The sequence below is a fragment of the Convolutriloba macropyga genome, chromosome 6 (genome assembly GCF_964194025.1).
Source record: "Convolutriloba macropyga chromosome 6, txConMacr16.3, whole genome shotgun sequence".
NCBI classification, from domain to species: domain Eukaryota; kingdom Metazoa; phylum Xenacoelomorpha; order Acoela; family Convolutidae; genus Convolutriloba; species Convolutriloba macropyga.
In genome coordinates, this window is record NC_134473.1 from 64,855,522 (window position 1) to 64,881,027 (window position 25,506).

At 35.8% G+C, this 25,506-nt stretch overlaps 1 protein-coding gene and 1 non-coding gene across 9 annotated transcripts in view; both read right to left on the bottom strand.

The window, feature by feature from the left end:
- Positions 1 to 1,061: 1,061 nt before the first annotated feature.
- LOC142341870 (UDP-glucuronic acid decarboxylase 1-like) overlaps positions 1,062 to 25,506 on the bottom strand; it is a 380,310-nt gene continuing 355,865 nt past the window's right edge. For all 8 annotated transcript variants that reach the window (XM_075393164.1, XM_075393165.1, XM_075393166.1 and 5 more), the window contains 10 exons: positions 16,898 to 16,961; positions 15,366 to 15,431; positions 14,761 to 14,940; positions 14,085 to 14,184; positions 12,802 to 12,923; positions 3,605 to 3,768; positions 2,927 to 2,987; positions 2,714 to 2,771; positions 1,879 to 1,982; positions 1,062 to 1,359 (listed from right to left, as the gene is read on the bottom strand). In XM_075393164.1, coding sequence (XP_075249279.1) covers positions 1,216 to 1,359; positions 1,879 to 1,982; positions 2,714 to 2,771; positions 2,927 to 2,987; positions 3,605 to 3,768; positions 12,802 to 12,923; positions 14,085 to 14,184; positions 14,761 to 14,940; positions 15,366 to 15,431; positions 16,898 to 16,961 — 1,063 coding nt within the window. In that variant the 3' untranslated portion in view covers positions 1,062 to 1,215. The remainder of the gene's footprint in view (positions 1,360 to 1,878; positions 1,983 to 2,713; positions 2,772 to 2,926; positions 2,988 to 3,604; positions 3,769 to 12,801; positions 12,924 to 14,084; positions 14,185 to 14,760; positions 14,941 to 15,365; positions 15,432 to 16,897; positions 16,962 to 25,506) is intronic.
- On the bottom strand, positions 13,721 to 13,807 carry Trnai-uau (transfer RNA isoleucine (anticodon UAU)). Its single transcript is given in 2 exon segments — positions 13,721 to 13,756; positions 13,770 to 13,807. It is a non-coding gene; the product is annotated as a tRNA-Ile (tRNA).

Here is a 25,506-nt window from a genome sequence, read left to right on the forward strand (position 1 = left end):
AGGGGATTGAACTCTCAATCACACGCCAATGATTGAGAGTTCAATCCCCTACCTCCGTGAAGCTGTCTGTGTGAGGATGAGCTCTTACTTAACCATAGCTTCAGGTTGACCATAGCCTGACCAATGTTGGCTGCAATGATGGTACCACGTGAAAGTTTCAGACGCCAAAAAAAGTGGCTACAGTCACCAAAAAAAGAGCAATGCTGCTCATGAAAAGATCAGTCTGAAATGTGGGGAATAATAAGAAAAAGGGCAGCTGAAAACAGGCTACTGTAGGCCTAATGCTGTTCCGCTGCGATTACGCAGAAACTACAATTATTATATTATTATAGGGTCGGTTTGTCCAACAGAATCCACCACCTCTTCTTTCTGAAAGGAAAGCCTGACAGGCAATAAACAGAGTGATCAGCATCTATTTTCAAAATTTTCACAGGTTGCTTTACATGACAAAATTAAAAGTTGAAATTTGAGATAAGTTTGTCGAGAAAAGATAGTATAATTAAATCGAAATACATTATAATACAATCAAAAGGAAGACTTTGTAACTATATAAAGATTTCAAATATTTATCAATTACACCAAATGGCTATAAAACAATAAGCAGTCTTTCAAATTGCAAACAACGTTAAAATGCTGAGTATTTCTCAATATAGTCCCACTCTCAATTAATTTATAGCCACCCCATTATGGTATCTTTGCCATGATGCGGGGGGGGGGGGGGGGGTGTGTGGTTGAGGGTTTAACGTTACATCGTTATATGCCCAAACTGGGGACTATGATGGGAAAGACGCAAAATGAGAGGCAAGAAAATTTTGCACAATTTCTTTGAAGACTCGAATCTTCTGAAAGTTACCGAACAAAAGACTGAGGACACATTTGAAGTGACACCTTTTCGAAAAGTTGTTTCTAATTAAGCACGGAATGAAAATAGTTATTCAAAATGTCCTCGTTAAGATGAAAAATACAATTTTTAATTCACTTTTTATATATTCTTCTCATTTCAACTGACGGATTCTGATTCTTAATAAATTGAATCTACAAAATCAACAAATTGGTGGGAAATTGTAATTTTTTTTCTTATGGAGGACAATTTGCTGAACTTTGAGAACTGCTTCCTGTCTTCAGGCTATGAGAACTCGATCAAAAGTTTGAAAACAAAAATTGTTCAGGGCGTGGAAGCAGAAACAGTTAATAAATTTTAAATTCTACAAGTAGTTAGTCTGCTTCCGGAAACGTTTTGCCTTCGTATTTATTCTGCTTCACAGACGCCGCATCTGCGAATGGTGTCCACGTGTCATCTCTGTAAATCTCGGACCGGAAATATTTGATTGTAGTCTCCAGACCAGTCTTCACAGGAATCTTAAAAGAGTTAACCCAAATTAGAAACACAGCCCACAGGCGAATCAAACTCAAACGAGGGGAAGGGTGTTACAGTTGCCAGCTTTCACTTAGAGAGGCTAGCTTCATGGGGGAGGGGTCCGGAAAGATAACTCCACAAAAAAAAAACGGATAACCTGTGAAATGCACAATTTTAAAGTCTAAAATTTCAAAAAAATTCTTTTGCACAAGAATTGATGCATTGCCAAACCACTGTCCAATTGACAAATTAATAAAGCTACGAAAACTGAAATTTGACTTCTTGCATTCGTGTTTTATCGGCTTATCGGTCAGACACAAAATCAGAAAATCGCATTTAAGAACACCGAAAAAAAGAGAGCAATCAGTGCTTCTAGATAAATTACTGATCACCTTACACAAGATTGCAATAAGCTTAGCAATATATACATGCATCATGTAAGAAATCCATGAGAAATGAGAACAACAAAAACCAAAGTCTATCAGAAATTCATCAGCAGCAGCACTGATGCAAAATGGTACCTGTGGTCTCCAATTGAGTTCTCTCATTGCTTTTGATATGTTTGGTTTCCTCTTTTGAGGATCATCCACCACATTTTTCAGGAACTTGATCTCTGACCTCGTTCCTACAAACAACAAAACTTGTTTTCAATTTTGAGCACTGATTTAAGAAAAATCATCATGAAAAATGTCACAAAAGTCTATCAAAAACCATCACGTTGGTACTAATACTAAGATCTTTATTCCAATACAGAGCCAATTGGAGCCTTTTAGAATTCACCTAAACCAATCATTTCCCAATTTGTCCCTTTTTACCCTCTGCAATGAACAACTTACAATTCTTTTCACATCAAATCAATATTTTCACATAACAACCTACAACTCTTATAGACAACAACCTACAAAATTCATTAAACTTCAATAACCACTAAAAATAGAAGTTTTGACTTTAAAGAAAACTTGTAATTAGTGCGTTACTGCTGAACTATTTCTTTATAAAATTAGCCTTTATAAAAACAAGCAGATTCTCAGTAATAAGCAGGTGATGATTTGTATTCCACAGAAGAATCATTTCCATTGAACTCTTATCTGATTACTCCCGTTTGAAAACTCATGACTGATTCTAGTTTCGATTACTTATGATAGAACATTATCTGTAATAGTTCATAGAATAATAGTTCAGCAGCAGTTGTCTGACCATTGAATAGTGGTGAATACACAACAATGTTCTAACTTGTTAGAGTAAAAAAAAATCGAGTCGTCGAAGCGCACGGAATTAGATGACCGAAACATTGTAGACCGTTGGAGTCCTCTATTATTAACTGAATTTTATTTCAAACTCGACCTAAGAAATTACCTGTCATATTTTTGATGAGGTGGGCAAATTGTACTATCGAGTACTCGTCTGGGTTACCCTAAAAATAAACCCTGAGGTCAGAAACCCACTTCACTGGTTCTCAAAATTACTCTTTAAATGATGTATTAAATTCATATGAATGAAATGTAAATTTAGAGTTGATTTTTAAAGGCACATATTTCAAATTAACCATTTAAAATTTGTAAAACTCACCAAGTTGACAGGCGTTGAAACGTTGCTTGCCATCAGCTTTACAAGACCAGCGACCAGGTCACTAAAACAAGAGAAAAAGGTCACAGACAACAATTTATCAAGAAAATTTCCATTGTGGCAATTTTCGGCTCTCTCATCCTTTAAATATTTTTTCATGAAGCCGAGTTAGCAACTTCGAATTAACATCCAATTTAAATGTTAACTCAACATTTCAATCTTATATACTTCGTTGCATTGTTTTCGTCGATTCCCACTCTTCACCCCAATTTATTTTACCCCATATCATCTGTAGGATGAAATATTATCAGAGTGAAATGATATGGTGCTAAAATATTCCGGGTTAAATGATGATTATGGTGAAAAAAGTAGAGCCCTTTTTGTCTATTATTTTTCTGCCTCATAATTAAGTTCAAACTTGGCGGTCAAAGAGTCATTAAAATTTATTTTAGATCATTCTATAAGTTCACGTTCGCACAAAAAAGCTCATCCTTTCTCCTAAACGATCGATTGTTCACATCAACAGCGTGAATAAGTTTTGAAAACTCTAAATATGGTAAATTTTAGAAGATAGTAATTAACTCATTTAGGAACTGATGGTATTTTGTTCACATTAAGAGATGAGCAAATTGAAAATTAGTTCAAACAGAACTAGTGAAAAAGTATCATGGTAACACGTACCTAACGTATTGAAATGAACGCGTGATCGCACCATCGCCATAAATGGTAAGTGGTTCACCCTTTAATGACTGCACTATCATGTTGCTCACAACCCGACCATCGTTGATGTGCATTCGAGGTCCAAAAGTGTTGAAAATTCGGGCAACTTTGATATCCACGTAGTTCTTAAACAAAGTCCAATTCAAAATCACTGAAAAGTTGAATCATCATAAATTTGTTGATTGGTGTTTTGGCTTAAACCACAAGGATGCGTAATTTGTTCCTAACGTGAGGCTAAACAATAATATAAGGATTAAAGTTAATGCAGGAATTGTCGATTGTTTATTTGAATGTAAACAGAAATCGAGATGGAATTCTGTCGTATCCACAAGGAAGAAGATAGTGTGAATGCACGACACGTGTTCTAACCACATCCCTAACATAAACAAACGAGTATTTAAAGCTAATTTTCATCAACTTTCTTCAGAGTTTCATTCAATTCCATTTGCAGCTTCAAATAGGAACCATTCAATTTATTGCTAACTCCACACTTTATGACAAGCGCTGTTCAGCATTACCAATCTTTAATTTTTCCATATTAATTTAGCTAACCTTAAATCACTAAGAAAAACTTTACAATTATGCAAATGATTATCACGTCCAGGTAAGAAACAATCTTTTACAGATAATTTTCTAATATTATCGATATTCGGGTATTCTAGTATTATCGATTTTGGGTAAGAATGTTAAGCAGATTCTTTTCAACATTTCTTCGGAAAAACCCACCAAATTCATGAACCAACAGATAAAATTCAATGTTGTGCATGCTTTGGTGGCTTAGACCGTAGATTCGATAAAAACTGATACAAATTATTAAATAAATCAACAGTAATTGGTTTGATTAATTGTTGGATGCGTGATTCTGCTGCTAAATTATGTCGAATGATGTTCATAAAACAGCAAATCATTGTGCATACTTCAGCAGCCGATTGCCACATCCATGAAAAATCTATTGGCGATAAATTTATTTACGAATGTACAAATTTTATTTACGAATGTATCAATTCTTTAGCAATCTTAGAAGTACTTTTGATTAGTGAGGGCTCCGTGTTATATCGTTGTTGAGATGTGCATAATATAACTAGAATGACCAGCATGATATTGTGCATACCCCGACAGCTGTTGACACAGCTCATGAACTCCAAAATATAAAAGCATCATAGGGCAAGCAGCACTGAAAACTTGTTCTAGCTAAATCCCGGAATGACAAATCCCTATCAAAAGGGGCAAACATGTTCCAGTTTTTAAATCATATTTGCAAAAATCAATCGAAAATGGTTTAAACTATCTTTTAACGACGAATTCACAAACTGGTATAAAATGACTAAATATCATTACATTTTAAAGAAATGACGATACAAGTTCACTGTAATTATCAAAAGTAAACGGGATTGGAACCCGTCTATTTTTCATAACAGGTAAATGGCGACGAGTAATGAACAACGATGGCGCGATTTTTGTTTGTGTATAACACGCACGCAGAATTATGCGACGGTGCAGTGATCTCCGCGCTCAATAAACCATACCTTCAAATCCTGATAATGGTTAAACAATTAAGCTAAATTTAGTTTTGATACTCAACGGGCTCTAGAATCAGTTCAATAAATCTTCATATCGGCTCCAGCATTTCCGAATACAATGCATAAAGCAGATAACACTTTATGCGGTTAGCTAAAACGAGATCCTGTTTGCGGATCTTGGAACGATTCTTATCATGGACTTGATTTCACTTAATTTTCACCTTGATTGTGTATTAAAAACTGGCTATATTGAAAATGACCAAATAAGCCCCAATGCAACGAATTTTAAACAAAATAAAACTTTATAAGTCTTACCTACAAAAATTCCATGCTATTAGTTCTCTATCGTTTTCCCTGTGACACTCCAAAGTCTTACAGGTGAAAGCGAGTTGGTCACGAGAAGAAATCAGAGTTTGGATAAGTTCAAACATAACAATGTACCTTGGGACGAATTGCACTCAAACAACAGGCACTGGGTTGGCTTTGGTTGTAGCCAGCTCAACATTAAGGAGGCTAACTGGAAACGGTAATGGGGCAAAATGGGTTAAAAATCGCCTATTAAGCAATTTTCCCACGCTATTTCTCGCAATTTAATGCCCTGTTACCTGTTTATACCGTTTCTGTCGACGACTCATTTCAATCAAGCGAGCAAAATATTCTAGAACAAAAACAGTCAAGCAAAAATTGCCTATGAAGCACTTAGGCTCCTAGAGAGCTACACGGCAGCTTAACATCTTTGGGCTGTACCTGTTAATCCCGTTTCGCTTAATGAAAACTCAAATCACTCAAACGAGCGACAGAATATATGACAAAAAAGTTCAAAAAATATTTGCATTCAAAAGACAAAAAGTGCTACCATTATTTCTTCAAATTTCGTTCGAAAGCATTTAAACTGAATAATAGTTATCATGTATCAACTCATCGCCAAATTTTAATGCTGCAAGGTCTGATTACAGAAATCTTATCGTATCAGATCTGTGCACAAAAAATTTTTGTTAGAGAGATAAAACTGTCACAAAAATTGTCAGTTCTTTCACAAAAAAAGTTCAAAAAAGGTGTATAATGCTCACTTAAAAAGACAAATGTACAACAGAACACTCAACTAAAAGCCGTGGACACCACCTTTAACACCAAAATTCAATCTACATTCACATTTTTCGAGACATAGAAAATTAAATTTTTGACAGAAAACGTTATCAAAAAATGGATTGATTATAAACTTGTGAGCAATATAATAGTAAAGCTAGTGAAATATAGAAAGATTTAATTGAATGTTTTTTCTCAAGTTCGCATTTGCAGAGGAGTAAGCAATTTTCGAAAATTTCGGTTGATGAAAAACGTAAATAATTCAAAAAAATCTTTGCTGGTGAAAAGATTTAAAAGATATTATTTCTTAATATTTCAACATCAAATTACCCAAAATAAAGAATTGGATCTGCAGTACGTCTAAAGCATTCCTTAAAACGTTTTTGTCCAAAATTTCCAAGCGTAAAGCCATGCATCCTTCTACATTTTGTTGCATGTTTTGTGTAATACGGAAAAATTTCTTTTAACATTTTTGTGCCAACCTGATAGAATAAGAATTCCGGCAAAATTTTTCTTGAAGGAATAAGAGACAGGAACACAAAAGTTATGTTTCAGGTGAATTTCACTCCTGGTGAAAAGTTTGTGGTAAATTCTCTCCTGGTGAAAATCATTTTTCCCTGGTGAAAATCATTTTGAAAGCTTTGTAGTTTTCAATTGATGCCTACTGATAGATTGGAACAGTTCTTTTTTATTCTTACAGATCTTAACACTTCTCCGGAATCGTATCCAATAAGACAATGCCCATTCAATAAAAAAATACTGATTGTGCCATCTTTTTACAAATACGACACTTCACGCAAAATTGAAAAAAAAAACAGTGAAGCAAATTACGAAAAATGTGATTATTATATAATTTTGGCTAATATTCGTCGACCAACGATTGTGGCTCTTTTCCTTCGCAGTTTGACTTGATTTTCAGATAATTGAACATCCAAATCGTTTTTCAGACGGGAAAATGAATAATAAAGATCAAACATTGAAACAGGCAAAAATAAAACGTGATTTCCGTGGTTTTTTGTTCAATAAAAGACCTCCAAATCAAAGCATTTGATAAAACTGATTATTGCATTCTAACTTTGTTATGTCTATCGACGTACACAAGCGATGCACTGATACAGATAAAGCTCAAAAATATGTCGAAACTTTCCCTACATGAAAAGTAACTTCAAAAGCTTTTCTGAGTGGCAAAAAATGTAAACAAGTTTTACCGAGACTTTTGCTTACAAAAAAATATCAGAAAATCAGTTTTTTGGACGCGATAAAAACAACAGCCGGCAAGATTTCGGAAAAAAAGCCGGCGTTGACGGGCGTGACGTACATCGGGATTGAAACAGAAAAAACGAAGAGATGGAAACTGACAGATTTTTCCTAAGTTTCCAGAATTTGGTTTAAAGTTTCAGTTAGATCCCTGAACACAAGTCAGCTTCTAAACTGCAAAAAATAACGCGAATTAAAAAAAAGAAAGCGCCTTAACAATAGCCGTTGAGCGGCTGACGGCGGCTAATAAACATAACCGACTAAACGTCGGAAGAAATGCTCTCGAACGACTAGTGGGAGCTCAAATCAAATGCAGCCTGCTTCAGACGAGGGGGGAGGAGGGAGGGAGGGGGAGCCTAAATGGGACTAAGAATTTCAATAGTCGGCTTCAAATAACCACATTAGAGGTTGAAATATACCACTATTAAGATTTAAATTAAAAAATGACATGAGTTTCGGTGCACTTTTGAGTTGCCTTTTAGTAATAAATTGCCGCCAATCGAGCTCAGCTGCTTGAAATTGTGATTGAAAGAGAATTTTAGGCCACGCGAAACGCAAAAAGTCAAGGGCGTAAAAGTTAATCGAAAAGTCAAAATTTTCAAGCGAAAAATTTGCGTAAAAAAACACACACGTTTACAATAATTGCTATGAACTTCGTTCAAGAGCAATTAAACAAAATATCCACCTCCATTCGGATAGGCAGTCTATTCCGAAAATCAGTACTAAAAAGTCTATCACTCATTTAATTGAGTACACATTTGAGTAGAAACAACTTCATTCTCAAAACTTTTGATTTTATTTACTGCACAAAAATGTTACCAAATAACTCTCGTAACAGAGTTATTAGAGGCTCAAAATCTGCATAAGAGGAACAAAATGATGCTCAAACGTATATCAAAAAATCATGCATTCAAAACACTCGAAAACAAAACAGTAAAAATTGACATCAAAACAATATATTACGTGAAAAGTAAACTCAACAGCATCAACTAAACATAACCGCCGAACGTTTGCGAATTGCCCCAAAACGACCGGCGAGCGGTTGGCTCCAGAAGTACCTAGCTGGGGCATAGAGATTATAGCCAATGGGGGGAGGGAAGGGGTGAGCCGAGTGGGGGGTAAAGCGATGGTGGGTTAGGAGTGGGCAACAGACGGTTCCAAACCGCCAGGTGGAGGACGGAGGACTGGAGGTGTGTTGAGGGGTGAGTGGTGGGGGATAGAGGGCGGAGTGAGTGAGGTGGCATATGGGGGTCAAATTTTCAACATTTAGAACCACCCTTCACACCGTGCAATTGTCTCCTGTTTTGGTGAATCACATTCTTAGCAACCGTTAAGGTTTAAGACTCTAAGAGAACTTCATGCCCTCCAGGCGTTTCATGTTTATCCCGTTTTGAGGTCAAAAAATCAATTGGGTCAGGCGAAAAAATTGTCAAGCAAGAAATCGCATAAAAAGACCGCAGGACTAATATAATTGCTACAAACTTTGTTTGAAAGCAATTAAATATAGCCCGCTGACGCAAGAAGAATCAATCTCAAACGAGGGTAGGGTTGATTATAGTTAAGCAGTGCCAGGATCTTCGATACGTTGTGCAGTCGACAAATTAAAAATCAAAAACCGACTAACGTCCAAAAAATTGCTCTCAAATGACAGGCGGCGCAATTTAATTCAGGCGCTTTAGCCTAGATAAATTTTTCCTAATGGGTGCTAATGGGTGCGAAAACATCAGACCACGGTAGGATTCGAACCCCGACCTCCGATGATTAACCACTGGGCTATCAGGGTCTTGTCATCCAGTCTCTAACAATCGGTTTTGTATGAACAACAAACCTTATTTTGGAGTGAGAGCAATTGAAATCACTCCAAAATCAAGAAGTCCTAGAAAAAGCCACTTGAGAAGACATAGATTATTCTAGAAGAAAAGCGCAAAATGGTCAAGCAAAAATTTTACATAACATAGCCGGCAGATTGCCGGAATAGCTGCGAAAGAATAGACCTGCGTGCCATATAATAGAGATAGAAAGATATACAGATCTAAATTGCAAAAAATTGACGGCGCTCAAAAAACTTTGTAAAAAACATTCAGCGATAAATTAAAAAAGCTTGTTAAAATTCATTCCGCAGAAGCCTTTTATTAAGGACCTTTACTGCACATATGAGTTCATTTGACCTTAATCAAATTCAAACTAAGCTTAAGTTTTTAAAGTATAAAAGTCATTTTATTGAGGGAGGTAAGTCACGTATGATCAAAATCTAATCACGCAAATAACCTAAAAACTTTTGCTAGAGCGAGTGAGAAATGAGGTCACGCGCGCAAATGCCGTTAGTGAGAGGAAGAAGTCATTCCGAAAATTTGACTTTTTCAGCTTTGCTGTGTGAACAATTGTAAAACGAAAAAGAGCGTCAGACGACGAAACAAAAAAACATAGCAGGACAAGTCCTGACGTACAATTCAAAGAATTTTCATTGACTAAACAGAAAAACTAGACCTAGAATGGACTATGAGTGAATTGACAAAACCATTTAAAAAAATCAAAAAATAAGAAAAAAAAACAAAAAATAAATAAGATCAAAAAATAAGAAAAAAAAACAAAAAATTAATGTCAAAATGCCGCATGTGAACAAAAAAAACTACTAGCGAGAAAAGAAAATTTAATTCAAACAAAAAACTAGGCCTCGAATGAGCTGTGAATGGATTGGGAAAACCATTTAGAAAAAATCCGATCCAAAAAATCGAAAAAAAAACAGTAAAAATCAGAGTGAAATTGCCGCATGTGAACAAAAAACCACCAGGGAGAAAGCGAATTTTTTTTCAAACACCGTTTTCTCACTACTTTAAGATTAGAGTGAAAAAAATTCCCGCCGCAAAACCACTCGCTTCTTCTCTCCACTTCCTCTTTCGGCGTGACCAAAATCACTACTCCAATTTGACTTCAAAAATCATGAAAAGGTGTGAACAGATCTTAAAAAAAAACATAGCCGGAAGAATTCCGGAAACCACTCGAAGTGAAAATCTATTTAACCGCCATCCAACTACTCATTAGAAAAAACTTGCCTCAACTAATTAATGATTTTCTCGAAACCAAACCATAAAACAAAAAAGTAAAAAAAATCAAATCTGTTAAAATATGATAAAAAATCTGATCAAATTTTGTCATAACTTGAGATCCCGAAAACACTATCTCTGCCAAAACTACGTCATCAAAACAACTAGTACTTACTAAACTCACTTAAGTGAATGTTATAAAAAATACTTGAGGCCAAATTATGAAAAAAGCTCTTGAAAACAACTTGCACTAAAAAACTGGAAAAAGTTAGTAAATTTCTTAATATTACAAAAGCATATATATCCATAGAAAAATTCTTTTCAGCTAATAGGGCATCCAGATGCTCGCAAAACAATAGACAAGTCAAAATAGTCAATGAAACTTGTCTCAAAAAACAGAAAAAAAATACCTGAAAAACTGCAAAAAAATTAAGAAAAATAGTTCCAATGTTCGCCATTTTTTGTCAAATTTCTCATTAAAAAAAAGATTCATATCCAAAATTGCCCATACTTATTACTAAAGAACTAGAACAACTAAAATGAACCCTAAACCTCCACAAATGCCATAAAAAAATAAGGAATAGAAACGGCATTCAAAAACAAATTCAACAAAAAAAATATAAAAACAAAATGAGTTTTTTTTAATAGTACAAGGAAACATAAAGCCGAATAAGGTTCCTTTGCAATTAGAGCAACGAAAAACTCGCAAAACAATGGGCAAGTTATAATAGGGTGCGTAAGACACTTGTGTAAGATTAAAGAAAGAAAAACTGCAAAAAATGAGAAAAATTGTTAAAAATTTCTCAATTTTTCGGTCATTTTTCCGTTAAAAAAATGATTTATACCAACAAAACTATAGTCAATTGGTATCTGACAATTCGTTAAGTAACAAGCTTCTATTGAAATCCCACTTAAAGCAGTAAAACAAAAAACAATTAAAAAAACATTAAATTTTGTCTAAAAATCAGCAAAACTGATTAAAAACCTCCAAATTAGCATCAAAAATCAAATTAACTACTTGAAACCATCAACTCCTATCAAAACGAACCTAAAACCAATACAATATCATAATCAAACCTCATAACCATCAAAAGTTGCAAAAAAACTGCTTTTAAAAGCCGCACGTGAACAAAAAAAATTTTCGCTCGCTTAGAAAAAATTTTTTCACACATCAATTTCTCGCTCTCTCAAAAACAGCGGTATGAACAAAAACTACTCTCTTTTCGCTCCGCTCTTCACTTTTGTTCAGCACCAAAATCACTCCAAATTTTTTCACGCGTTTCATTTCCCGCTTCAAAATTCACTCCAAAAATTGATTTAAAAAAAAGGACTTCTCCAATACTCATCTTCGAGTCGTAAAAAAGACAGCGCCCCAATACAATTCAAATTCTTTGAATTGTAAAAAACCAAGAGCACCGCAATATAGCTACGCTCAGCTTACAGCTTCGCAGCTATAAAAAAAGACACACACGTTTACAATAATTGCTCCTCATTCGAGAGCAATTAATAAAATTACGAAAAAGTCACTTTGTTGACTTCTTGCATCTGTTTTATGGATTTAGCCCAAATTGCCCAAATGGCAGAAAACTGTCACCCCCCCCCCCCCCCCCCCCCCCCCAGTACGTTATGCTCCCCCATTTACAGAGCGCGTGCCATTACATAGATAAATCATTATGTAAAAATCTGGCACGTGCGTGTAGTTGAATTAAGTCCATAGTTAACAGTGGTAATATTTCGAGGTATCTGACGGAAACATCCCCGACTGCAATTGGAGAGTCTTTCTTTAATAATAAGATAAAACATAACCGACCAACGTCGGGCAAATTGCTCTCAAACTACTGCCGAGTGGTAGGCTTCGTCAGTAGCTTTAGCTTTCGAATGGGGGCGTCGGGGGTGCGGCATTTGGAGCGTGCAGCTGGGGGAGCACACGGAGGGCACAGGGGGGTCGAGTGCGCTGTCTTAAGGGTAACATGACCTACGAAAAGCACACCCAAATTAATGCACATTGTTTTAAACAAAACATTAATTTTGCATGGGGACTTGCTTATTGCCAAGATTACAAAAAGGCCGTTTAAAAGCGATAAAAATGCGATTGAAGACAAATGAAATTGCCTGACAACTTGATTTGGGGAGAAAATCATACAGTAAATAAATGAAGCTTAAGTTATGCAATGGCACGCGCTCTCCAACTGGGGGTGCATAAGGTACTAAGATCAGAAAGGGTTCAGAGGGAACAAATTGGGCAACTTACTCTGAAGTTGTATGCGTAGCAAAGTGTCTCACCCGCCCGCTTGCCCTCATCGTAACAGGACCGGGGTCCCATTGTGTTCACGTTGCCCCAGTACGTCTCCGACTGGGGGTGCTGCAGAGGATCTAAAGAAAATGACCGTTTATAAATATTTATAGGATTTTTCCGCGATAATCCTAATAACCTAGCATACTTATAATTCATCGATCATAAAGCCAGTCCACACTAAATGGTGTGGGGGAAGAATCATATTATCCTGGATCTTTTCCCCTCCCCTTCCACAACTTATTAATTGCGGTCTTTCCCATTACGGATCTTTTCCGTTTGTGCAAATAATATGCACTCACTAAGCTGGGGGGGGGGGGGGGGGGGGGGGGGCACAAACGGAAAAGATCCCCCATTACACCCCCAGCTTAGTTATCAGATAGCCTATACCCCCATCAGGGTAATTATACCATAATGGGAGGGGGGCTATAATGGGAAAGACCCATTAATTGTTATATTTGCACATGCCATATTTTTACCTATTGCTATTATGAAATTACTGTTGAATGGCAGCTGCTATGTATGCACATGGGTGCATAAAGTACTAGGGTTGGAGCACAAACGATCCGGATCTTTTCCGTTTGTGCCCCCCCCAGTACGTTATGCGCCCCCCAGGTACAAAGCACGTGCCATTACATAGTAAATCATTATGTAAATATATTGCACGTGCGTCTTACATAGTAAATCATTATGTAAATATATTGCACGTGCGTCTGGGGGGTGCAAATAATATGCGCCCACTAAGCTGGGGGGGCACAAACGGAAAAGATCCAACGATCCTATATGGGATTGGGTGTTCTTTGGTAGCGGGACCAAAGAACACCCAATCCCATAAAACGTTTCTCTGAAATTCCAAATGCGCTTATGACAAAAATTCTGCTCCCGGGCGGGCTCGAACCGCCGACATCCGCATTGCTCATACTGTCTATAAGTACGGCGCTCTAACCGACTGAGCTACGGGAGCCTGACAATGCACAATTTCTCATTCAATATAATCCGCCATATTGAAGCGGCCAATGCTATGCATTCATTCTACTACATTGATACAATACAGTATACAATTAACATAACACTCAAATAGCCGAAATTAGTTTGACGCGGTTACGCATTTAACATACCACCTAGAGATACAATAAATACGACACACTGAAACCAAAGGGGTCTTTCCAATTATAGACCCCCCATTATAGTATTTTACCGTGATTGGGGAGAGGGTAAATTTGTACACAATTCATATTTACCTCCATAGATTTCGGAGGTTGAGGCGAAGAGGAATTTGGCTTTGACTCTGCTTGCCAGACCGAGCATGTTGATAGTGCCTATTGTATTGCACTTGACTGTCTGAAACCAAACGCCGTCACAATTATTATTTTGAACTGAAAGTCGCTTCAAATGCACTGAACATACTGCATTCAGGCCAGTATTCTCACCAGACCGACAACAAAATTGGCCGAAATAATTTCCTTTCCAAATACGATATTTAAGCTCAACTAAAACTTTGATCGCAGCAATTGTTTTAACATGATAACGAACAAAATGCAATTCAAGCTGTAGCATTTCAAAATACTCAAAGCACCCCCCCCCCCCCCGCTAGACGGGTAAATATATTTGATTGACCGCGATTGCATTCAGTTGATAGGATCTTTCCCATTATAGCCCCGAGGAGACAGCCAACACTGAATCAGACTCCTTTCAGCGCTGATTCAGAAAGAAACGTGACATGAAATGATTCTCAGCACTGAATCATCACTGAAATTTTGTTCTGATTCGGTACTGAAAAACTCTTTGAGACTCAAGTAGCGGCAGTGAAAGACCAAATCTCAATTCTTGCCAACCACTGTCATATTAGAATGATAGCAGCTGCAAGGCGGTGTTGGGGGGGGGGGGGGGGGGGGGTGATTTTATTGTTGAATTTACCTTGATGGGGTTGTACATGTAGTGGGGAGGAGATGCGGGTGAGGCCAAGTGATATATCTCGTCCACTTCCAAGTAAATGGGCAAAGTGACATCATGGTTGATGAGCTCAAAGTTGGGGTGGTTGATCCAGTGGTCAATGTTCCTCTTGCGCCCAGTGAAGAAGTTGTCAATAACAGTCACCTACAACAGAAATTTACCCAAAATCCGTAGAAACGAGAAATTTTTCTATCCCTATTCACCCCCCCCCCCCCCTTGTCCAAATGCAAAATTTTGAAGTTTTTAATACTCATTTCAGCATTTTATATACAGAACCACAGAAACTAGGAAGGGAATTTGCATTATAGCCACAGAAGTTCGAGAGTATAGAGCATATAGCCACCACAATTACCGAAAGTATCATGATGACAGAGAGTTTCCGATAAGATCGTTTCGAAAGGCCGGGGGGGGGGGGGGTATCATGGGAAAGTCGTGACACTTAAGTGCTCTTTGTAGACTACCAAAAAAGGGAAGCAGTGAACAAACAGTAGTCGTATTCGAGAGTCTCTCTCCTCAAGGGACCAGTTAAGAGATACTTCTGTTGTAACGAATAATGAAAACCTCCTTACCTCGTGTCCCTGTTGCATCAACACATCCACCAAGTGAGATCCCACAAAACCCGCGCCACCTGTCACCTGAAATTAGATTCCCTCCTCTCCTAATACCCATTTTCAGAAAGACAATTTAAAAAAAATTCTTGCGTTTTCCAAATCAGAGAGGATATGTTGGGATTAGGAGCTTTATACCAGTTGACTTCTTTTGTTATGGAAATTTTGGCCGATCGATGGCTTTCTGTAGAGATAGAAAAACAGAAAAACGTTTTTATTGAAAATTAATCAAATATTATTTTTGAAAGCAACATTTTTTTCATTGAACAAGGTATTCATGTTCTAAAAAAGGACCATCAAGTCACAAAATCTTTCGATTGTCAAATTATAAAATCAAATTAAATTTCAAGGGAACAATTTTTCAGTTTAACTATCCGAACTGACGTTTAAACTGAGACGTTTGCATATCAAAAGAAACAATGTAAATGCATCTTAAATCCCGTAAAATGAAATTATTTTGGTAAAATTATAACTAAATAATTTTTCAAAACTTTTCCCGAAAATTTCAACCGCCATAACGGTTTAAATAACTATTAGAAAATTTTTCACAGCATAGACGCTCTTTTTCCTTGATGATTAATTGAGAAATAAGCAAGAAAAAAGTAGCTTTGAACTCAAACAACTTCAAATCCATGTTAATTAGTTATAAATGCCTCCATATAATGTTGGAACATTTCAATTCACTTTGCACATTGTAATAGCTGACTGGCGCGTTTGGAGAAGTAAACATATACTAAAAACCACCTGCTACCCTCAAAAGATCAAAAATTTAAAGCTCAAGGCTGTTTCGTACACCTCTCATACTACAAAAAACCAACAAGCAGTTGGAAACTTTAAAAATTCTTGTCCAATGACAAATTTCTTTAAAAATTTGGTCTAATGACAAGAAAATATCGGAGTTATCAATCAATGCTTAACGTTCATTTTGTGGTGACTAAGAAGCCGTAGAACAAATGAGTCTTCTGCGAGGTATATTTTTTTTAGGTAGTCATTCATGTTTCTTCTGATAATTATATTTATCACATTGGGCAGCAAGATTTAGCAATTACCATTCCAGCCAGTTACCAGTTTTCCACTGGTTATTAAAAAATGATTAAGAAAAATTTCTATTACAAAATCCTTGTTTTGTTCCAACTAACTATTTTTGTTATTTCAGTTTAGCCGATCGATATTCTTTGGGAAGCCAATTGAAATTCTTAAACCACTGAAGTAAATTTTTCGCAAAATCAAGAGTTCAATTTTGCAAATGTTTTGTTTTTACCTTTTCACGCTTCATATACACTTAGGCAATCGAATTATGCCACAAATGAACAAAAAACCTAATCAATAAGACATAAAATAGCGTCGTACGAACTGCTCTCGAACGACAAGCGGGGCTATTCAATTCAGAGGGGGCGTATAGTCTGGATCAATTTAATGCCACAGAGTTTGGTTCTGGTAACTTCTCTGGATAACAACCATATAGTATTATTAATTATCACGCTCATACGTACCAGAATTCTCTTGCGCTCTTGAATGTTGAGTTTGGTCACGTTTGCAAACGGTTTGGCGCCAGTTCTGAAACAAATAATTGTTTACTTTTCTTTATCTCACCCGCACCATAAAGAACCAGTAATAACGCTTAAACAAGTAGTCAATCTAATAACGGGAAAATTTCAATTTGTTCTGTTCACTACCTCACCAGCAAAAATCCCAAGTCTTCATACACCATTCTAAGGGAACGAAGAAAATATGTTGACAATAAAAAGATTGTATAAAGATTGTTTTAAAATATGCAGACAACAAATACAGTGAGATTTTATCACGAATATCAAATTGTAGCGGATTAACATGGGCAGGTAAAACATCAGATTTCCTTTTTTACTTAACTTTGAGATTGGCTGAAACGAAACAATTTGATGGTAATTTGCACACCGTGCTCCAAAAATGGATCTGCAATGTGCGTTTGCACAACAGTTCCCAACACAATAAATAATCAGAAATTGTAAGTTTTTAAGAATGTCTTCGACAGTGTCTGTGATAAACTTCAAGGAGAATAATATTATTAGAAAACCAAATAAGCAAATTTCAAGAAAACTAGTATTTGTGTAACAACCAAACATAAACCAACTAACGTCGGACGAATTGCTCTCGACTGGCGAGGCAAACAACTTAAAAGGGGGAAAATGCTAGAGAAACTTATGATGCAAAAGCTTTCGATTAGAAACCGCGAAGTCTAGGATAAGAGTCGGCGACATTAACCTCTACGCTCCACCACGGGCTACGTACAATCATCGCTCACAATCGGTTTCATTTCAGCAACAGACTTAACTTTTCAATGCTCGCAACTGACTACTCAAGAACTCAAGCGTGAAAAAGTCACTCGAGAAGTGAAATCGAAAGAATGTTCTAGAAGAAAACGGTCAAGCAAAAATGTGCATAAAAAGACACACGTTTAAAATAATTGTTTCAAACTTTGCCCAAGAATAATTAAAGGAGCAAGATTCTGCGTCTGCGAAAAGTTGATGCTCTTGCTGTCAGAGAATGATTATTGGTAGATGACTCGTTCTAAAAAGGAACAAGACGACTCGCCGAAACTGTGCGTGGCAAAGAATGTTCCAATATAGTTTTTAAGCTTGTCAAAAACTTCTTTTTATTTCGAGTTAAAAATTTATTTTGACCGTCCATTTTTCTGAGCTCAAATTGAAGCATGTTTTGTGTAGCAACCTTAAGTACGACTTTTTTTATTTTGCAGAAATGAATGAATATTTCAGTCAACATAGCAGGTCAAAATTAACTGTGTTGTCAATTATTTTGCAACGAATAACTGATTTTCATAGATTCTGGTAGTTCCAAAGGACCACACATTGAAAATTTCAAATTAACGAATAAAATATAATACAAAAATGGAGTAAAATTTTATGTGACACTCCCTCTTGGGCAAGATGTTAATACCAATTTCGACTTAGTTCATTACCCCATTTTCGCAAATTTTTGAAATTTACAATTTGAAAAGAAACAAAAAGAGATGTTCTTTTCAAGGTTTACGTTCCAAACTAAAACGTAGGTTTTTAAAATAGTTGTTTTCTAGTTGAATAACTGACAATTTTCTGAATATCAATGGACTACAGCTGCTGGATTCTTTTGGTATGCTCAATTCAAAACTTCTTTCCAATTTACCTTTTACATTTTTTTATTTGAAAAAATAACATTGAAAAAAAATTCCATTAGGTAAGATGTAAGAATAAATGAACTGCTACTTATTATGGGTACAGCTACATATTGAAAGCATCAAAAAATTATGTTTCCTTTAAGTCAAAGAAATTCAAAAAGAAAAAGCTTAAAGAACCAATTCATTAATTTTATTGTCAAATTAGGACTCAGATTAAAGATAAAAAACTAGTAAAATTAAAATCAAAAAATATATAAAGAATAAGACGCGCAGTAGAAAGAAATACCGTGATTTACAGACATTTGAAAAACTCTGGGATGTGAGCTTAAAGTAGGAGGCCACAGAAACTCACAAAACAGATTTTTTATTTTAAAAAATTCCATATTTGATTTATTAGTTACAAATATGTCAATTTTCAAATGAACTCTGTAATGTGAGCTTTGAGTAGGAGCCCACAGAAACTGACAAAACACATTTTTCTCAAAATATTTCTTCCTCTTTCTATTTAATGGGAAATGTATTTTCAAATACAACCTCTGTTCAACAAAAGAGAGACCATAAATTGCACAAAAAATAGCGTGTTCAGAAAGCGAGAGAACTCAGCCCAAAGGTGAACCAACTAATTCAATTTTGTCTGGTCTTTTCCTCGTTCTCTAGAATTTTTTTCCTTTTTATTGCTCATCAGGAGTATAGCAGTTGTTCAATTGGTTTCAATTTCAAGCAAATAAGCTCAAAACAAAAGACTATAAAATACTATTTCTTCAAAAAATGGCTTAAGAGTTCAAAGGACAAAAGGAAGAAACTGAAAAATTTTCTATTTCGGTTTGTAAGTTTTTGTAGTCTTTTGTCCAAACGCTTCAAATTTCTACGTGTTAAACAACTCTTAGGTTACAGTTACATAGAGAAATTGTTGAACTTCTTCAAAAATGAAAATAACAACCTAAAACATTGATTAGAAGGAACCGGTTTAAACTTTAAAACTTTTACTGTTTTTTGTATTTTTAATACATGGTTTTTTTCCCAAACTTCTGAAGATATTTCAATTTCTGTGTTTAAAGAAAACTGTAATAAAGGCAACACATTCTCAGGAAATGGCCACCGTCGATACCCTTGACGCACATCGGGATTGAAACAGAAAAGAGCGTATAAGAGACAGAAATTGACAGCAGTATTTTCAATGTCCAAAAGGTTCTTACTGAGTGTGCAGTTTCAAATACCTTCACAAATAATAATTAAATCAATTTCTAAACTTATGGCTATTTAGCTTATAACCAATGTCAGCTAGCAATTGCTCAAATGAAATTTTATTACCTATTGCACTATGACTTAATGAACAAGCTTTATTAGTTTTTCTCTTTTCTTTTGATTTTGCTACTTTGACCTTGACAGTATTCAATAAAGTGCGTAATTCAATGAGCGAATCGATTAATTCTTTTCAGTAGAAACAGTTGAGTTGGAAACTCATTAATCAAATGTGAAAGTCGTGACTTGTGTTGTGTAAACCGATGTTATCGAAAGGTGAAAGGAAATGATCTGGTACTGACAGAGGTGCCAAACAAAACTTCCAAAAATAAGATAAGATTAGAAACATAGCCGACTAACGTCGGGCGAATTGCACCCAAACAACCGGCGAGCTGTTGGCTTCGTCAGTAGCTACTAGCCACGGTTTAAGGAGGCTAGCTTAAGGGGCGGCTTAAGAATTGGAGGGGCGTGAAGTGAGCGCAGCGGGAGAAGGGGGGTGCACGGGGGGGTTCATGGGGGTGGGGGCAACTGTGGGTTATAGGTCTGCACGGGGCCCTTACGGCCTGTACGGGGGGGGGGGGGGTTGAACCTGGGAGGGGCTGATGTGAGGGGGTTGGGCGCAACAGGGGCGGGGGACCGTGGGAGGAGAACATTGGCTGCACGGGGCCCTTACGGCCAGAAAGATGTGCAGGGATGGGGATTGGTTGGGGGGTGAAGTGGGGGAATCTGATGTAGGGGGGGGGTCAACATCAAAGAACCGCCCTTCGCACCATATGTTTATGTCAGTTTATGTTTATGTCGCAACAGTTTCTGTGAATTGGATACTTGGAGAGTAGTGAGCTGAAAACCTCTAAGAGAACTCAATGCCCGCTGTTCGCTACCTGTTCATCTTGTTTTTGAGGACCATAAATCAGATGGGTCAAAAGAAAAATCTGTAGAGCGAAAGAACAGATTCCCTTTTTAGATCGTAAAAATACACCAACAAAACTAATATAATTACTACAAACTTCGTTTGAGAGCAGTTAAAAATCATTCATAAAAAAAACAAACTGAACCAAAATAGAGAAGACAATTATTTTCATAATAGAGGTACATCTAAAAATCTTTTTCTTTAAAATTGAGACCATTATTTCACTCCACAACAATATGCAAGCACTCCCAGCAAACAAAACTGTTTAAGAAAATACGCAAGACACAAAAAATTGGCTCGAAAATTGTTGAAATCATCATTTTTGTTGTTTTGCGACATTTTTTTTCCCGCTAAAACAATGATATATACCAAAAAAAGTATTATTCTGTTAAATAATTAATAATTTGAGCAAAATGTGTCGTTTCAATTTCCAATGAATGTGATAAAACAACAAAATGACCAAAAAGTGTTAACAAAATTCAAAATCCGCAAAATAGCTGAAAAACCTCAAAAATAAAAAAAAACTCGGATTATTAACAGAAATTTAACACGCTATCTGAACAAAAAAATTATTATTGCAGCCTGTTGAATATTAATATGCATTAAGTTTTATTACAAATTAAATTTTTAATAAGATATCCGTCTAACTTCGAGCGAATTGCTCTCAAATGACGGACGAGCAGTTGGCTTCGGTAGTAGCCAGCTGGAGCTTAGGGATGCTAGCATTGGGGCGCTACCTGTTTGAGGACAAAAAGTCAACTTGGTAAGACCAAAAATCCGCCAAGCTAAAAATCGCATAAAAAAGACCACAGGACTAATACAATTGCTAAAAACTTTGAGAGTAATCAATAATTCAGTAACTCTATATTTCTTTTTTTCTTTTCCTGTTTTCCTTTAAAATTTTAAATAGCTCCCCTTTCGCAACATGCGATGAAATTTGTAGATTTTTAAGTGGCTTTTAAGGGCTACAAAATGTCGTTTCTCTTTTTTCGCAACGATGCGTAAACAAAAAATGAAAATTTGACAGAAGACAAAAAAGCCAGCCACGCTTATATATATATCCATTTTGAAAAGTATGTTGAAACAATAAAATCTGCGAAAACCTATAAGATCCTTTATTGGACCAAAAGTAACCCAACTTCTAAAATCAGGCTCATTTGAAGGAAAATTATTCTCTCTTGATGTATTGGATTTTTGCCCACTGCCCTCATGCTCTCAGGGCCCTACTTCGAACACTTGCGCACCAATTCACTGAGACCTTCAAAACATAGCTTGAATGATTGATGATAAAACTCTTCATAAAATTGAATTGAAAAAAAATAAACACGAATTTTCCGGATTGTGCCTGTGTATGCATGGTAGCTTCTAAATTCTGTTACCCTTTTTGAATTCTAACTTTCCGTAATAAATTTTATCAACTGTAAGCTATTCGTGCGAGTTCAGATTGACATTTCAGAAAAATACTTAGCTCATTTTCCGAGAGGAAACTTTTTTCAGCCTGTCACAACAGTTAAACATAGCCGTCAAATTGACGGAAAGTAGCCGCCGTTGACGCGCTAGACGCACATCGAGATTGAAACACAAAAAGAAAAAAGAAGAGACAGAGTTTCAAAAAATGTTCTGATTCAGTGAGCAGTTTCAGTTAGATTCTAAACCTATACTTACTTCAGCCTCTAAACTGAAGGGTATTAAGCTTAATACTAATGTCAGTTAGCAATTGCTTTAATGAACTTTGATAAATTAAAGAAAGCACTATGACTTAATGACCGGGCTTTATCGGTTTCCCCCGTTTTGATTTTGCTCTTTTGGCATTGACCGTATTCACTTAATTACGTAATTCAATGATTGAAAGATTTTACAATCCATGCAGTTAAAACAGTGAGTGAAGTAAGTCAGAAGTTAAACGTGAAAATCGTGACTTTATGTAAAACGAAAAATGTGATAAAAAGGTAAAGCGAACTAGGAAAACATAGCAGGACAAGTCCTGACGTACAATTCAAAGAATTTTCATTGACTAAACAAAACCTAGATCCAGAAGGGGCTATGAGTGAATTGGAAAAACAATTTCCAAAAAAAAAACGACTAAAATTTAAAAAACTGAAAATCAATGTCGAAAAGCCGCAGGTGAACATAAAAACCATCAGCGAGAAAAAAAATTGCTGCAAACTAAAAACTAGTCCTAGAATGAACTATGAATGGATTGGGAAAACCATTTATATAAAAAAAATTCGATCCACAAAATTGAACTTTAGAAATACAGAGAAACAATTTCACACCGAAAAATGACTCACTAATTCGCTCCACTTCCTGTTTCGGCTTGACCAAAATCACTACTCCAATTTGACTTCAAAAATCTTGAAAATGTGTGAACAGATGTTAAAAAAATATATCAGGACAATTTATTGAAATACAATTCAAAGAACTGTATTAATTTATGACCTGACAATCATTTACTACGCCTGAAAAGGCAAAAGAGCTGTTTGTAATGAGACTAAGCAAAAAAACAACACAATAACAAAAACAAGCAAGACTAAAACTTCAACTTTTAATTTTTGAAAAGACAGGATCAACATCAACAAACAACTGCCATGAACTCAAACTGCCAACTACATTCCTCTACTTCCCATAAGTAACCTGTCATTAAATGTCGATGAGTCCTCTCACTAAAAGAAGACAAAAATAATCAAAAATCGCAATAAAACTCGCTGGAACTTTTTTGCAAACACTTTGTATAGAAGTCACAGAACGCAACAGCTAACGAAAGATACAATTATATTAATTAATTGAGTCTTCAATGACCATCGTTAAGACCTGTCATCAATAAGATAAAGTGATAAGACAGCAATTAGTACAACAAACACTAGTAAAACTAAAAAAAATCAAAATTTTTTTTTAAAACTAGCAAGCGTATGAGTTACAAAAAGCAATAGCTATGAACTTAAATGCCTTCCTTTAATTGAAGCCCTTTTTGCAACGAATGAGACCTGTGAATAATAAGACTAAGAGTTAAGACGACAGAGTTGAAAAGAATAACTCGCAAAACTCAAAAAAATCGATAATTAGTATTGAAAACAATTAGTGTCGAGGTCATAGAAAGAAATAGCTTAGAACCAAAACGATAAAATCGATAAACTTAACCCCTATTAGCACCATCAGAGACCTGTCCCCAATGAGATTAAATGATAAGACATCAAAAGTACAATAAACACTTGAAGAACTCAAAAACTCACTCAAAAAAAAGTAGTGTCGAAGTCATGAAAACCCCTAGCTATTAACTCGAGCCATTAATTAGGTTCTTTTATGCCTCATTAGCAAGCAATCAGATCTTTCATTGATGATACGCAGCAATAAGACAACAGATAATTTTCAAAAAAGGGCAAAATCTAAATTTCAATTAAAATTTCATGGCAACAAATAGTGACAAAGTCATAAAAAGTTTTAGCTGCCCATTAATGAACTCAAGAGAAGGCATAGAGACACAATTAGAACACATAGGTACCGTTTTAAAAGTACTTAAGGAGAGGAAACTCTAAAAACAGAAGTCAAATTGACGCACCTGAAAAAACAAAACATCTCAAAAATCGCCAAATTGTTCAAACACCAATTTCTCACTCCACTTTAAAGGTATTTTGAAAAAAGTAACGCTTCAAACCTACTCTTTTTCTATCCTTTTTTTTAAACAAGTAAATTGAAAATATAACCCAGGGGTTAAATATTACAAGTTTAAAATTATATGAACAAAATCAGTACAATGTTAAAAATCAAAATTAGTGGTTCCGTTTTCTAAAGGTAAAAATAACTTTTGAAGCCACCAACGTTCCTTTCCAACGGTACAAGTTTGAATTGTTGGAACAGATGCTGTTTTAACATGCGTTTAAACTTTGATTTTGATCTGATAGTCCGGTCATCACGCGGAAGTTTATTCCACTTTTGGATGCTTCTTTTTTGTATTGATCGACTGCTCGACCTTAAGAGAATTAGCTGTTCAGTTCTGTTGTTTTTTCTTACTAAGACATTACCACTAGGACAAAAACTCTCAGTGCCGTGTATTTTCAATAATGAAATATCATTCCTAAGTTTTGAAACACTCATCTGGCTTATTAAAAGTTCTGCAGGCAAAATGTCAGATTTTACTAAGAGATCTGTAGATCTGTCAAACTTTTTTCTCATATAGCAAACTTTAATACCCCAATTGATTTGTCGATTAATTCGCTGCATTGCAGAGAAATTCAAGTTCTGAAAAAATAGAGCACTGAATGGTAGCATCAATCGTGCTTCGATTGAGTGGGAAAATTTGAGTGGGACTTTTACTATTTGAGTGTGACCAAAATCACCACTCTAATTTGCCTTCTCACTGGCGTGAAAAAGCCGAAAAAAGCATAAACAGATCTTAAAAAAAGACAGTGCACCAATACAATTCAAATTCTTTGAATTGTAAAAAAGGAGATTGCCTCAATAATAGCCGTTTAAGAGGCTGGCGGCGGCTAATAATTACTCTTTGCACAAGAGTTTACTCTTGAAGATCAATGATAAAAAATTTGCCCGATATGTTGGAACATGGACCGCAAATTTTAAGGCTCTCTTTGCGGATGAAAAACAGAGCTAACCGTTTTTAAGATGTTGCTTATTTATTTCGCAGCATTTAATGAGCGCCGTTTTTATTCCCATCAACAGGTCCAAATTTGCACAGTTGCACATTTTATATTTAAGACTTAGACCTGGCCCACTTAAACCTTCGGGTCATCATGGCCTATATATCTATATTTCTAACAAAAAGTTGTCTTTATTGCTTGTTTTTA